This window comes from Miniopterus natalensis, chromosome 12, assembly GCF_054644295.1.
Source record: "Miniopterus natalensis isolate mMinNat1 chromosome 12, mMinNat1.hap1, whole genome shotgun sequence".
NCBI classification, from domain to species: domain Eukaryota; kingdom Metazoa; phylum Chordata; class Mammalia; order Chiroptera; family Miniopteridae; genus Miniopterus; species Miniopterus natalensis.
The window spans coordinates 64,982,400-64,996,431 of NC_142092.1; the positions used below are offsets into that span (position 1 = coordinate 64,982,400).

General features: G+C 54.0%; 1 protein-coding gene across 5 annotated transcripts in view; it reads left to right on the forward strand.

Annotated features, from left to right (window-relative positions):
- The window catches only part of DAB2IP (DAB2 interacting protein), a 116,390-nt gene that overhangs the window by 21,166 nt on the left and 81,192 nt on the right, over positions 1-14,032 (forward strand). For all 5 annotated transcript variants that reach the window (XM_087822887.1, XM_087822892.1, XM_087822889.1 and 2 more), the window contains exon 2: positions 283-386. In XM_087822887.1, coding sequence (XP_087679013.1) covers positions 283-386 — 104 coding nt within the window. The remainder of the gene's footprint in view (positions 1-282; positions 387-14,032) is intronic.

Genomic DNA, 14,032 nt, shown 5'->3' on the forward strand with positions numbered 1-14,032 from the left:
GACACTTGGGTCGCTTCTACCTTTTGGCTGCTATGAACATTTGCATACAAGTATTTGTCTGTGTCTCTGTTTTCAATTCTTTGGGGTATATATTTAGGAGTAGAATTACTGGGTTATGTGATAATTCTGTCTTTAATTTTGGGGGGAACTGCCAAACTGTTTTCTACAGCAGCTGTACTATTTTAAGAGGCCCTGTGGGCCTGGCCAGGATGGGATGACAGGAAGGCCTGCCTGAGTGGCCTCCGTTGTCCATGCTCACCGTGTCTCTCCCTCTGTTGACAGAGTCGCCCCAAGAAAGGCCAGGCTCCCGGCGCAGCCTGCCCGGCAGCCTCTCGGAGAAGAACCCCAGCATGGAGCCCTCAGCCGCTACACCGTTCCGGGTCACGGTAACTATCTCTGCGTCACCATCGCCACCTGGCCTGGGGTGCATCTCTGTGACCCCACAGCCCCCCTTCCTGGAGCCTCATGGACCGGGAGCGCATCCAGCCTCCCTTGTTCTAGGTATCCGATCACTCAGCTGCTCCCCTCTCTGTGGCTCAGTCCTGCCTGGGGCCACATGGGGGTCCCATCCTATGAGGGAGGAGGGGATAGGTGGAGGACAGACAGCCCTGCAGGCTGAGGAAGGAAGAGAGAGGCTGGTGTTAGGTCAGATAAATGCACCCTCATGCGTGCACACACTCACCACACACACCACACTGTCCCGACTCTGGAGATGCACAATTTTTGTTTCCACATTTTAACATCTTTTGTGTTACAGTCTATGATGTGTCATAATTTAATTGCTGTGGTTTTTCTTGGTGGCACATAAAATAATGGTGTATCTTAAAATTGATGGTGTATTAAAATCAACAGAACACAGTATATATATTTTAGCTATTGATTTTAGTGGTCCCACTAGCACATATCTAAACAACTTTACAGAAACAAAACATAGTGAGCCTTAATATCTGACTCTCCATGCCCCTCTGTGTCCCCACTGGTCTTGCTGCACACACATAGGCGGTTTTGTGTCCCCTTGCTCCCCCATTTAGAATGTTACTATATGTCCCCTGTCCAGTACTCTGCCAGCCACCAGAGACACGGAGGGGTAGACACATTTTCTTCCCCTGGGAGCTCACAGTCTGTAGAGGAGATGGATTTTTGATCATTTGTTCATCCATTCATTCATTCAACAATTTTTATGGCGTGCCTGCTGTATGCCAGGCACTGTTCTTGGGACTGGGGCTGAGTGGGAGGAGCTGGCCGGGACAGCACCAGGTGGATAAAGCCCCTGACCTTATGAGTTCATGCTGGAGCTATATGATATGCAGGAGAAAACCAGGAGGGCTTCCTTGAAGTGGTGTGGTCAGGGCTGAAGCCCAAGGGATGAGGGGCCAGCCCTATGGGGAGCAGGGGAAAGAGGATTTTGGTTAGAGGGAACAGAGAGGGCACAGGCCCGGCTGTCGCTGTACACTGTGATATGGGGGTTCAGGTGAGCTAGGAGTCGCTAGCTGTTCCTGGTGCGTCGGGTTTCCCCTGGGAGCTGACTTTTGAGCTGGGTCTTAAAGGGGCACTAGAAATTGGATAGACAGGGAGGATGAGGGGGAATTCTGGGTAGGGGGAATATCAGTTGCAAAAGCATGGAGGCACACTAGAAACTGACCTGTTTGTAGGCTGGTGAAATACTTGGTGGGATTGGAGTTGGAGGGTCTGGAGGACAGGTGGGAGGTGAGGCTGGAAAGCTGGGCCAAGTCTGGGTCAGGTGGAGCCTTTGAGTGCCAGGCTCAGGGGTTGGGGCTTCTCTGAGGGCCTCTGATGCTTCTTCTTGGCTGTATGCCATTAAATGCTTTCAAAGAGATTCTTGGGCACCCTCAAGATTTCAGTGCAGTGGGGCAGGGGCAGGGCCTAGATATCTGCATTTTAACAAGCTCCCCCAAGAAGTGGTTCTGAGCCCCAACCTCTGGATCGGCCATTAGGAGGGAAGTAAAGGAGGAAATGGAAGCCTGAGCTGAGAGAGGACTCAAGGTCCCTTCTCGGAGTGTGGCTGGACCCCTGGGAGATGGTCTCCATCCTGCCGGCAGGGCCAGGAAGCTGGCACCTGGATGACCCTGCCTGGAGTCAACTGGAATAGAGGCCAGGTCTTACCTTCTCTGGACCCCTGGAGCCAGGACAGCTGGGGCTGAGCCTTCAGGGGGCCTTAGGGAACCAGTGACTAATAATAACATAGCCACCTGCTCTGTGCTCAGGGTCTTACATATACGATCTCTTTGAATCCTCCAGACAACCCTGCAGCTGATACTTTGATCATCCCATTTTACAGATGGGAACACTGAGGCTCAGAGAGGTGAAATCGCCCAAGCACCAGCTACTAATGGTGGAGCCAAGATTTAGACCCAGGTCTCTCTGACCCCAGAGCACGAACGTGTACCTCCTCTGGCTGTGAAGAGAACCTGTTGTCCCCACAGCCTCCTAGTACCCTATCAGCATCGCTTTTTACCCAGTTCCCTTACCCAGTTCCTGCTCTAATAGGTGTGTCATCACACCTTGAAGTTGCTATAATTTGCAGCTCTTTAATTGCCAGCTAGGCTTGGCTTTTTTCCTGTGGTGGCGTCTTCGCTCTGTTTCCTGGCGTGGAAACCACCTGTGGATCAGAGCCAGCACCAGCCCTCTGAACTGCCAGGCCCTGGGACTCCTGGTCCTGCCTGTCCAGTCAGGGTCTGCATGATGCCAACTGTGCTCGGTCCTCGTTTAGCCACTTCTTGCACCACCCCTGAGAGGAGGTGCTATTAGTATCCCTTTTGCACAGATGAGGGAACTAAGGCTCAGAGAGGTGAAGTCGTTTGTCCGGTGTCACGCACCTCCTGACTCACATGGCCTGGCATGGATGTCAGGACTGTTGGACATTTATGTTTTGTGTTCTTCTCTGTGCACTGTGGTCCTTTCCTATGTGCAGCAATTAGGAAATGGGTGTGAGTCGAGTTTCTGTCCAGAGCTGGTGCTTAGAACTGGGGGAGGGGGGCTGAAAAGATCAGAGGTGGGGATCTGGGTTCAAATCCCAGCTCTTCAGTGACCTGTGTGACCTCATTAGTCACTGAGCCTCCTGTCCTTGTTGGTGAAGTATGGGATGCCTTCCTCAAAGGACCATGCTGGACCTTCGCATCAGCCTAGGTTTGACCCTTGATAGGTGCTTAATAGATGACATCCATCACTGTAATCTGATGGTGTTTTCCTTTGTGGCTCCAGAATAGTGACGATCTGGGGAGGGTCAGGGTGGAGAGCAGAGGGCAGGTGTTTTGGTGGGAAGGTCAGAGGTGCTCCTGGCTTGGACCTTGAGAACAGACCTTGACCCTTTGCAGGACTAGAAGGACACCCTCTCCCCCTCAGCCAGAGCTCACACTAGCTCCCTTGGGCCTGGCTGACTGCTGCTCTGTGCAGCCCCCAGGAAACCCAAGGGACATGGTGTTGCCTGGGGGAGGCAGGGGAGACAACACAGGACATACCTCAATAACTGCTGTCTTCACTGCCATTTCAAACCTGGGTTACCTCTCACAGGGGCATATGTCCCTTTGCGACCATGTAGTTTAATGGAGAATCAATGTTTTGGGGTCTGTAGGACTCATTCTATTCACCTCTTCCATGAAAACTGAGGGGCTCGGTTGTCCGAGGTCGCCACCCAGCTGGGGGCACTTCTGAGTCTGGGCTGTTAGCGCTCCTACAGACGGCCCTTACCCCTTTGGTGGGTCAGTCTAGGACCGCAGCCGCCCCACCGGACATCAGAGGCTCCGTGCTGGTTCTACCTCCACCTCTTGGGGACCATGGGACGCTGGGAGAGACTCAGTTTACTCTTCTGTATCAGGAGGGGAGTGGGCTTTGTAAGGCAACATGTGGTATGGGCATACAGTAAGCACTTAAATGCTTTGGTGCAGTAACAAAGAGAATGAGCTGTAGAGTCAGCAGACCTGGGCTGAGCCTCATATCAGCTGTGACTTGGGTAAGATATGGAACCTTTTGCCCACCTGGTGTAACTTCCTTCTACCTACAGGTAGAGTTGGGGTTTGGGGGAGTGGTCCCCCAGGACTACATGGTGCTAGCAGGCCGGTGTGGTGCTTGTGCCCTGAGAGCTATGGGGGTCTGGATGAGGCTAGGATAGAGAAGTGAGCTGGGAGCAGGTGACCAAAGGGACCTCCTACCCATCTCTGGCCTTCAGCTCTCAGGCTCCAAAGAGATGGTGAGGTCAAGATTCAAACCGAGATCTGTCTTCCCTGCCCTGGTAGGGAACCCTGGAAGGGAGGAAGGGACAGAGGGAGGAAAGGAAGGCAGGCAGCAAGCTGGGGGCCCCGGGTCTGCACAGGCTGTCAACTGGGTCCAGGGGCTCTGCATGTGCCCACCTCCCTTCCCGAGGCCCAGGGTGCTGTCCCCTCTTACCTGCCACCCCATGTTAGAGGAATTCATGGTTTGATTTGGGGGTGGGGTGAGGAGATGGTGACTGTTACAGGTCTCCTCCAGAGTCCCCTCAGCCCGCTGCCTTCCCCAGACCTACACTTCCCAGGTGCAGGCTGGGTCCTTCCTCCTTCCTCTGCCCCCACCCCTCCCAGCGACCTTGAGGAGAGCTGACAGGGCCAGGGTGTGGGAGGTGGCAGAGGCTCTGGGAAACCTGACAGCCAATTGATTCCTTCTCGGGAAGTTGAAAGTGGAGAGTCGTGTTTGAAGGTTTAGCTGAAATTAGGTCTCACGGCTATTTTTTTCAAGATGGAGAAGTGTCAGAGAGGGGAAGGCTCAGGGGGCTGGTGGAAGCTGCAGATAAACTCAGTACCAGGTTGATTGCAAATGCTTCTAGAAGTGAGTCTTGTTTCCTTTCAACCACCCACTTTTACTGGATGCTCAATTGTTGCACCCTAGGTGGTTCTGAAGCTGTGATAGAGGTGTGCCTGGGATGCTGTGAGAACCCGGAATAAGGGGCAGTTGGGGTAGGAAAGAATTCCTGGAGGAGGGACCTTTGGGGCTGGGCTTTGAGGGATGTGTAGGAGTTTGTCAGGAACAAAGGGAGAGAAGTAGCCCAGTTAGAGGGAGCTCTAACTGAACAGGAAGAAGCCACTGGCCCCGTGTGATTAGAACGTTGGCTGAGTTGGAGGCATGAAGGAGAGGAGCCTAGAGAGGAAAGTGGGTCGGTGAAGCCTTTGGACTAAAGCCTTTGGAGTTTCCTATAGGACACAGGAGCCACAGGAGATGACGGGCAAGAGTGGAGCCAGCAGATCTCTGAGAGGTGGACTTTGGGTTTCTCCAGCTGCTCACCCCTCTGCCCACTCCTGCAGCCTCCCTGCACCCTCCCCACGCCTCCGCTGTCCATCTTTCTCTCACACCCAGAAACAGGTAATGAACACAAACTGCAGACCTGTGGGTGACCCCCTTCAACACCATTGTGGAAAGGCTATTGGAAATTATCTGGTCCAACCCTCCCCTGTACTGAGGAGGGACTGAGGCTCAGAGAGGGGAGGGTCCTTTCCCGAGGTCACACAGCCCATCTGTGGCAGGGCCTGGAAATGAGCCTAGATCTCTCCATTCCCCGTTCCCCATCCTAAGGTTGTGCTCCTTCTTGCCCTCTCTTCCCTGCAGCTGAGCCCTTCTTCCTGCCTCCATCATGTTTCCTGGGGGAGGAGGCTTAAGGGAAGGGACATTTATGGGTCCCACTGCCCTTGGAGGTCCCTGCTAGCTCCCTCCCACTCATCAGCATACTGCCACCTCCTGGCCACTGGGTTCCAGCACCAGCTATAGCCGGACTCACAGTTTGGGCTGGAGACTGCCTGGGGGAAGAGTGACTTGACGGGCAGGAGAGTGGCATTCTCTGCTCCTTACAGGGTCTGCCTCTCTGTCCCCATTAGTGCCCCTTCTTAGCTAGAGTTACCCCATTGGGCATTGGGGTGAGGGACAGAAAAGCTGGTCAAGCTCACTGATTAGATGAGCCAGCTCTGTCACTGCACATATGGGGATACTGAGGCTCAGAGAGGGGAGGTTTGCCCGGAATACCTGCCGGGGCTCCCTCCACCACTCCAGGCTATTCTGGCCCATCTCAAGTGCACGTTTACATGGGACACATCTATGTTGTGACCCACACACCAGGGGAGGGATGTCCACCTTGCAGCCGTGGCTGGCTGTGCCTGACCAGGCAGTAGTGCTGGCCCCTGGATTGGGGTCTTATTAATGAGAACCCAGTTTCCTCCTCACAGTACCAGGAATCGCCATGAGCCCAGTGTCCCCTGGGTGTGAGCTAATTTTCCTCACTCTTTTCTCTGCCTTCCTTTTTTTCTTTCATATTCAATTGAGCTGCATGAGCTGGAGTTTCCTAACCCAGTGTCCGGCCAGTATACCCCAGATGAGAGGGTGGGCAGAGACAGCAGGCCCCATGCCCTCAGTGCCCCTCCCCCTCTGCCTATCATGGACCCTAATTGTTACTAAACTGTTCAAACCCAAAAAGAAAATTACTATCATTTTGTGTCTACCTTCCACAAAGAGAGGCCCCCTTTCCTGCAGTGGGAACTAGTTTTACTTCCTGCTTTCTCTGCCTTCCTTTTTTCTTTTAATAAATTTTTAATGAGCATCAACTGTGTGTTGGGACCTTTGTAAGATACTGACACAAAGAGGATTAACACATAGTTGCTACTTGCAAAAATACTGAGGGGTCACCTGGGGCTTGATGAAGTAATTTCCAGGAAGGTGAGGGGAAAGGACACTCCAGGCAGCCAGGACAGCCCCTGCAAAGACTAGGGGGTGGGAAACAGCCTGAGCAAGTGATAACAGGAACTGGGAGCAATTTGGGGTCTGAAATGTGAGGGATGTGGCTGGAGTGTGAGAGATGGGAGACTCACTGCAGCACCCAGAGCAAAAGGGATCAGAGGCTGTATTAACAGGAGTATGGAGTCCCCAGAGAAGGAGGTGAGATGGGCCAAGCTGACCAGAAGAGACCTGGAGTGCATTGTGTTCTTCAGAGCAGCATACTTGACTAGGTTGGGAGAGTCTGGAGCTCCTTCAGTGGGCAGAGACCAGGACTGGGGTGGGTGATGAGGGATGGGGGAACAAGCAAACTGTTTCTCAAGCAGGTTCTCAGGAGCCCATCCCTGCCCTCCAGCACCTGAGCTTAGAATGCCCTTTGTAGAGGTCCCCGAGGGCAGGGGTAGAGGGAAGAACCCACTTCGAGGAACCCTGGAATCTTCTGCCTCATCCGGGGAGGTGCACCTGACTCACAAGGTGACTGAGGGCTCAGTGCCTGGCACAAGGGAGGCATTCAGCCAGTGTTCACACTCTGTTCCCCTTTCTGTTGGATGGGGCTCACCTGCACCCCACACATCCCCTGAGCCTCAGATTCTTCCTTCTGTACCCCTCATTTTCTGCCCCCAAACAACATTGCCCCTGACAGACCTTTTAGGGCTCAACTCTTGCCCCAGGAAGCGGAGAGGTATTGCAGAGACTAAAGGGCCAGAGATCAAGCTCCTAGGTGTGAATACAGATGTAGGGAGCCCGTGTCTGTGCAGGGCCATTTCCCACCAATTGGGGGCAGCAGAGTGCAGCAAGCGGACGCCTGGGTGGCTACTTCCAGAGGAGAGTTGAAATCCTAGGGGTTTGTGGGCCCCCCTCCATCTTGGGCCCCCCACCCCAGGGCCACAGGGGGCCGGCTGAGCTAAACAAACCCCAAGCCCACCGCTGCATGGAGGGAACAGCTTGCACTGGTGGCTGAGCTGACTGAGCCTGGGTTGACCAGATAGCTGGGGACCTCTGAAAGGGGACCTGCATCAGGAACACTGGAGGGGACAAAGTCTGGAGCCCAGGCAGCTTTCCAGCAGGAGGAGGGGCACAGGCTGAGGCAGGCCAGTGTGCTGGCTGCCTGGCAGTGCTGCTGCACTGTGGTCGCCAGGCTGGCCAATTAGACACTCATCGTGGTGGTCCTTCGAGGGTTTGCGGGTGCCCTGTCCCATCCTCAGCCCTGCTTTGACAGGAAGGAGGGCAGGTGTCCTGGGAGAGTCGGCATGGTGGTCAGAGCTTGGCCTTGAAGCCTGGCTTACCTGGGATGGAACCAACTCTACCAGCCTCCCTCCTGTTTGTACAATGGGGGGCCCATTTTGCACAGTCCACTAGGCCCTGTGCTGAGCACTCTCCAAGCATCATCTCATTTAGTCCTTACAATCCAAGAGGCAAAGAACACACATCCCACTTTTCTCAGGTGGCAAAATCAAGGCAGACAGAAAGTGAAGAACTTCCTCAAGGTCACTCGGCGTGAGCTTGGGTTTGAAGGTCTCGCAGAGCCTGGTCCACAGTGTGGAGCCCAGTCTCTGCCAGCCAGCATTGTTTTTTTCTCCATTTCATAGGTGAGAATACCGAGGCCCAGAGAAGGGAAGTGCATTGTCTGAGGTCACCAGCCAATCAGGGACAGAGCTGGCATTTGAACCTGCGTCTCCCCATCTCCCTGCCTCATCTTGTCCTGCCCCTGCCTCCAGCTGGCCTGGCCCCCACTGGTCGGATGGTGTCTGTGCAGGGTGGACACCCTGGGGTAGGAAGGAACTGCTCCCCTCTTCACCCCACCCTGTGGCCCTTGTAGGCCCTTCCCTCTTCCATGGGGGCCCAAGAGATTGGGTGTAAGGGGCTAGCTCAGACGCCTTCATTCCCCACCCCCATGGTATGAAAATAAAGTGATTGTCTCTGTCACATCAAGTGACACTTGGGTTGGATTGCAGACATAATGATATCTGAGTCTTCTAATGGGGATTGCTTCCCAAGCCTTCTTGAGGTGGCAGTGATGACATCTCTTTCCGACACAAGATCCCACATTGGGATGAGTAACTTTTCCTGTGGAATAGCTTAAAGAATGCCTAAGATGAGCCAGAATTTTTACTACCCTGTTCCGGCCCCTGAGACGGCTCCCAGGGGTGGGATTCAGTTCCCCAGCCACATCTGAGGTGCCCCTGCCTGTCCTAAACTTCGTGCCTTTGTACAGCTGGCCCTGATGCCCACAATCCTCCCCCCCCATTTCTCTGCTGCGACAGCTCCTTCCCTCCTCCATGCTCCCCCTGGACTCCAGCAGGCTTCCCCTCCCCTAGGCTCTAGACTAAGGATGCTGTGACTTAACCATCACCAGACCCGGTGGCTTTCTCAAGGGCACCTGCACCCGGGCCACTGGGGCAGGGCACCCTGAGGGCTTGTGGAATGAGGGTGTGTGAGAGTGCATGAATGAATAAGTGAGCGCAGGGTGAGGACAGGGGAGGCGAGCATCCATCTCCTCGCTTCTGAGAGCCCCACTCCTTGTGCCTTGGGAGGAGAGGTCAGGACAAGTCACCCAGACCACCATCTGGTGGCATAGCCAGCAAGGACACCAGCCCTTGCCTTGAAATTGACCGTTACTTCACCAGTGGGCTCCCGGGATCCCGCAGAGCGGGGCTCCCAGGTGAGCCTGGCTTGCAGATGGTAAATCATCCAGGAGCAGAAACAGCCTATAAAATCCTCTCCCAAAACAGTGCGTTTTGTATCCTGTAGTGAAAAGGGCCTTTAAAAGCACTGCTCACTCAGGTGGATTTATGGGGCCGCTGCTGCCCGCCTCTCGCCTCTCCCTCCCACTAGTGTTTACAGGTTCCCGGCACTGGAGCACCCTGGGATCCTGGTGCTCCTGATGGCTGTCAGTGTGGGGAGAAACAGGATTACACCTTGTCCCTGCCTTGCTGCTCTGGGGCTACCCCTGGACTAGTTGGGTGCCTGGGAAGGCAGGACGGGGCCATCTGACCCAACAGATGCTCCTTAGGGCCCAGGACAGAGCTCAAGTCCCACTATCAGTACCTTTCCTCTGGCAAGCTGTTGTCTCCAGGTCTTTCCCATGTATTGTCACCAGATGGGTCACCAGGGATGGGAAAGATGTCATGTCCAAGCTGGAAATGATTTAGAGATCAACTAAACAAATTCCCTCATTGTACAGATGGGGAAACTGAGTCAGAGAGGCTAACATGCTTGTGCAGAGCCTCATAGTGCAGTAATGGAATTATAGAAGAGCTTGGGCTCTGGTGCAAACCACCTGGGTTGAATCCAGCTCTGCCACTTGCTGGCTGTGTGGCCCTGTGAAAGTTGCTTGACCTCTCTTAGCCTCCATTCTCTGATCTGCATATTGGGTTGTGAGAATTAAATGAGGAAGTCACATAAAGCTTTAATACAGTGCCTGAAGCTTAGAGAGGGCTTCATAAATACATCTGGCTTTCTCTTAGCATCTTGGAATAGGCTTTATTATTATTAATTAACAGAGCAGACCCCAGATTTCCTGCCTCTGAGCATGCCTTTTTTTGTCACTGTGGGGTGGCCTCCGCTGAGAGCGTTCACTCCTATAGAGTGCTCAGAGCACAGGTTTTGATGGGGAGTAAGTGCCGAAATCAGTGAGTCACCCTGGGAAGACTGCCCTGGTATGGGGACCTTAGTGACGGGGCCTGGAGGGAGGCAGGAGGAGAAAGTACAGATCCTGCTGCAGGAGTGAGGCTCCCTGATGGAGCTGGACTCCCCACTGAGAGGTCAGAGCTGGCCGAGGTCTTAAAGAGCTGATGGAGTGTCTGTGGCCACCCAGACCTCTGGGATGGCCTTATTATGCTAAGGCTGTGGAAGATTTACAGAGCAGTGAGTCAGTCCCTGGCTCTCTGGGCAATCATATCCCTGCCTGAGACCTCAGGAATGTGTGTCTGATTTTTGTTCACTGATGCCACCCAGTCCTGGGCACTGGCAGGCACCAGGAGGGCATCTCCCATGTCCTTATTTGCCCCTCCTACCTTCACATCCCCAGTCATTTCCCAACTGGGCCCTCCTCCCACCTCCTCTAGACTCTCAGGGTTCCTTAGGGGCCCCCTTTACCTTGACATCCTCTGCACTGGGGCAGGGGTTCCGCCTGTTATAAGCCTGGGCTCAGGTGTGTCACTTGGAGGTCAGAGGAACCTGTAATCGCTGCAGGGGCCTCTGAGGCAGCCAGACTCACTGCTGTCCTCACCAGGGCTTGTGTTGTGCTTCTGCCCAGATGCCTGTGTGTGGCTGCTCCGCCCTAAATAATCTTGACAAGCCCACCAAGATTGACCCCAAGTGAAGTCCCTCCTAGATCACATTCTCTGCCTTTCTTCTTTCTCTTTTATATCATGAATATTTGTTAATTCATTGAGGAAGTATTTATGGAATATCTGCCAGGTGCTCAGCACTGGGGACCCTGGCTGCCGTGGCCCTCACCATCCTGTGGGGGAGGGAGACATTGAACAAATAGATGTATAATTACCGCTGTGATAAGCTTGTAAGGAGACCTGGCCTAATCTGAGCACACTGGGGAGGCCCCTGAGGAGAAGTTGTAAAGAGAAATGTAAAGAGTGCCGGGCCCTCTGGGCAAAGGGGGCCTCTGTTCCAGGCAGTGGGAACAGCCTGTGCCAAGGCCCTGTGACAGGAGAACCTGGCAATTTCAAAAGTTCCGTTGAAGCCAGGGGAGCTGGAGCACAGGAGCGGGTCATGAGGGACCTTAGGGGCCTCACCAAGGAGCTAGGCCTTCATCCCAGGAGCCCTGGGGAGCTGGTCAGTGGTGGGATCCGATCTGCTTTTTAAAGGATTCTTCTAGTTGCCCTTGGAGAATGAAAGGAGGGCAGCACCCTTCCTTGTTAAAGGAGATGTGAGTCTTAAAGATGGTTTCTGTAAACTCCTGCCCTCTGGTTTCCTTCTGACTAATGGCTGGCTGGCTCCTGGTGATTAAAGTCCAAGCAATAAAAAAAACAAAAAAAACAATGACAATGACAGTGATGATGATAGTAGCTAACATTTACTGTGTGCCGGGAAATGGTCTAAATTCTTTACATGCATTGATCTCAGAAACTCTTTATAGCAACCTGTGGGGGCTACTCTTGTCCTCACTCTACAGACGAGGAAACAGGCTCCGTCAGCTAGGTCACCGGCCTACGCCCAAAGCCGCAAGTAGTGGAACCCTCTGCTACCGTGCTCCTTGGGGTGGGAGGAGCACAGGCCTTTGGATTTTACCTGGGATTCCTAGAGATTGAGGTAACCCTGGCACCTAAAGAGGTGTGTCAAATACTGGCATTTGAGGTGTGATGATGGCAGAGGAGAAATGTTTGGGGCAGGGGTCCCTGGCTCTGGATGAGAGTGGGGCCCTCCTGAACGACCAGCCAGACCGCAAGACTCCGAGAGACTCCGCAAGACTCCCACATTCAGGGGCTGTGAAGACAAGCTTTCAGGGTCAGGTCATCTTCAGAAAGGGGCAAAGAGTGAGGCCCTGCCATTAAGGAGACAGCTGAGTATATGTGTATATTTGTGAACTTGTATTTGTCTGCTTACCTGTGTTTTATGATTGTGTATGTGTGTGTTGGTCAGTGTGCATGTGCGTTTATGTGGCTGGTGGTGGGGAGACTTGTTTGCACATGTATTTTCTTTGCTGGGCATCTCCCCCAAGTGCCTTTGTATGCATGCATGTCCTTGAACTTGTGTGTGTTTCTGGTCCTGCATATTTCTCCATGTGAACATGTTTAGGTGTGATTATCCAGGTAATATTTTAATTCAGGGATGCTCCTTGAGTGTCAGGCCCCACCTCCCCTCCCAGCTCTCATGGCCCATGAGTTGGTTTTCTGTGTGACCCAGGTAGTCTACCTTCTCTGGGTAAGGAGGAGTGCAGAGGTCTTACATTCAGAAGAGCACTGGCAACGGGTTAGGGAAGGTTCTATGGGCATAGGATGGTCTGTGAGTAGATGACCAGAGGCACCAACTTAACCCAGGCTTAACTTGTGGTCCCTGTTTCACCTGTCACAGTGGCGGACATTCCACCCTTAGTGAGTCATTCCCCATCTGGGACTCTCTTTGATGATGCATACCTCCCAAGGGAGGAGCCCAGGAGGCCTGGTGCCTGGGAGAGGGCAGAGTCCCAGGAACAGGAAGGAGGGTTGAGGAATCGAGCATCTGAAATGCTCCTTGAAGCCCGAGAATTCGCTGGTACTATTCGTGTGGGGTGGGAGAGCCCAGCTGTGGAAGGCAGCTGCTCTAGCTTTACAGGATCATCAGTTATCAGCGCTGGAAAGGAGCTGGGTGATCGCCCAACCCAGCCCTCATAGTGCAGATGGGAAGACTGAGGCCTGGAAAGAGGAAACCCAGGGAGCCTGGGAGGTTCTCGAAGTATGGGGTACTGGGTGAAGAGATGGGACCCTGCCATGGTGACTCTGGGTAGGTTGCCTGCCCTCTGGGCCTCGGGTGCCTTGTCTGTACCATGTGGGCATTGGCCTGTCCCCATGAACCCTCCTGGCTCTCACCCTCTGACTGTGGTAGCAGACTCCTCACTGTTCCCAGCCCCTTCCCGGAGCCTGTGCCCAGGTGGGGTGAGGTGTCCCTACCAGCCTGCCAAGGTGTCCAGTCTGCCTGCCAGCTTGTATGCCCTGCAGATCTCCTCTCTTGGGGTGATATCTGGATGGGATCTTCCCCTTCCCTTCCTGTTTATTTAGGTGTGCTGTTGGCATTTGCGCAAAGCCCCAGAAGGATACTGAGAGACACGATCTCTGTCGGGTGCCAGCCTTAGAATTGGCCCTGGGAGGAGGAGCTGGGCCTGGGCAGAGGGAGGTCTCATGAGGAAAGGTGCTGCCTCCATCTTGAGCGCTGCCTCATTGGGCAGGGCAGGCCCACCTACCCATTTGCAGCGACCCAGGGTCCCTTTGTTAAAAGGGGAGCAGGTGAAGAAGGCAGGATTGAGGATGCAGGACCAAGGAGATGGTAGAGTTGGGGGAAGGAACTCACCCTTCATAGACAGAGCACCTACTATAAGCCACACCTGGTGTTTGATGCTTTACACTCAGGTGAGAAAGTGGCCCAGAGACCTGTGGTGACATGCAGCTCCCAGGCACCCGAGTGGTGGTGCTGGAATGCAAACCCCTAGGTGCTGCCTCCTGGTTGGGGAGTGAGGCACACGTGAGGTTGGGACTGGGCAAGGCTTCCCCTCCCGGAGCCTCCAGGTCCTCGCCGGTGCGTCCCAGGCCTTCAGTGAGAGAGCACTTTTCCTCCCATCCAGAGGCCCAGC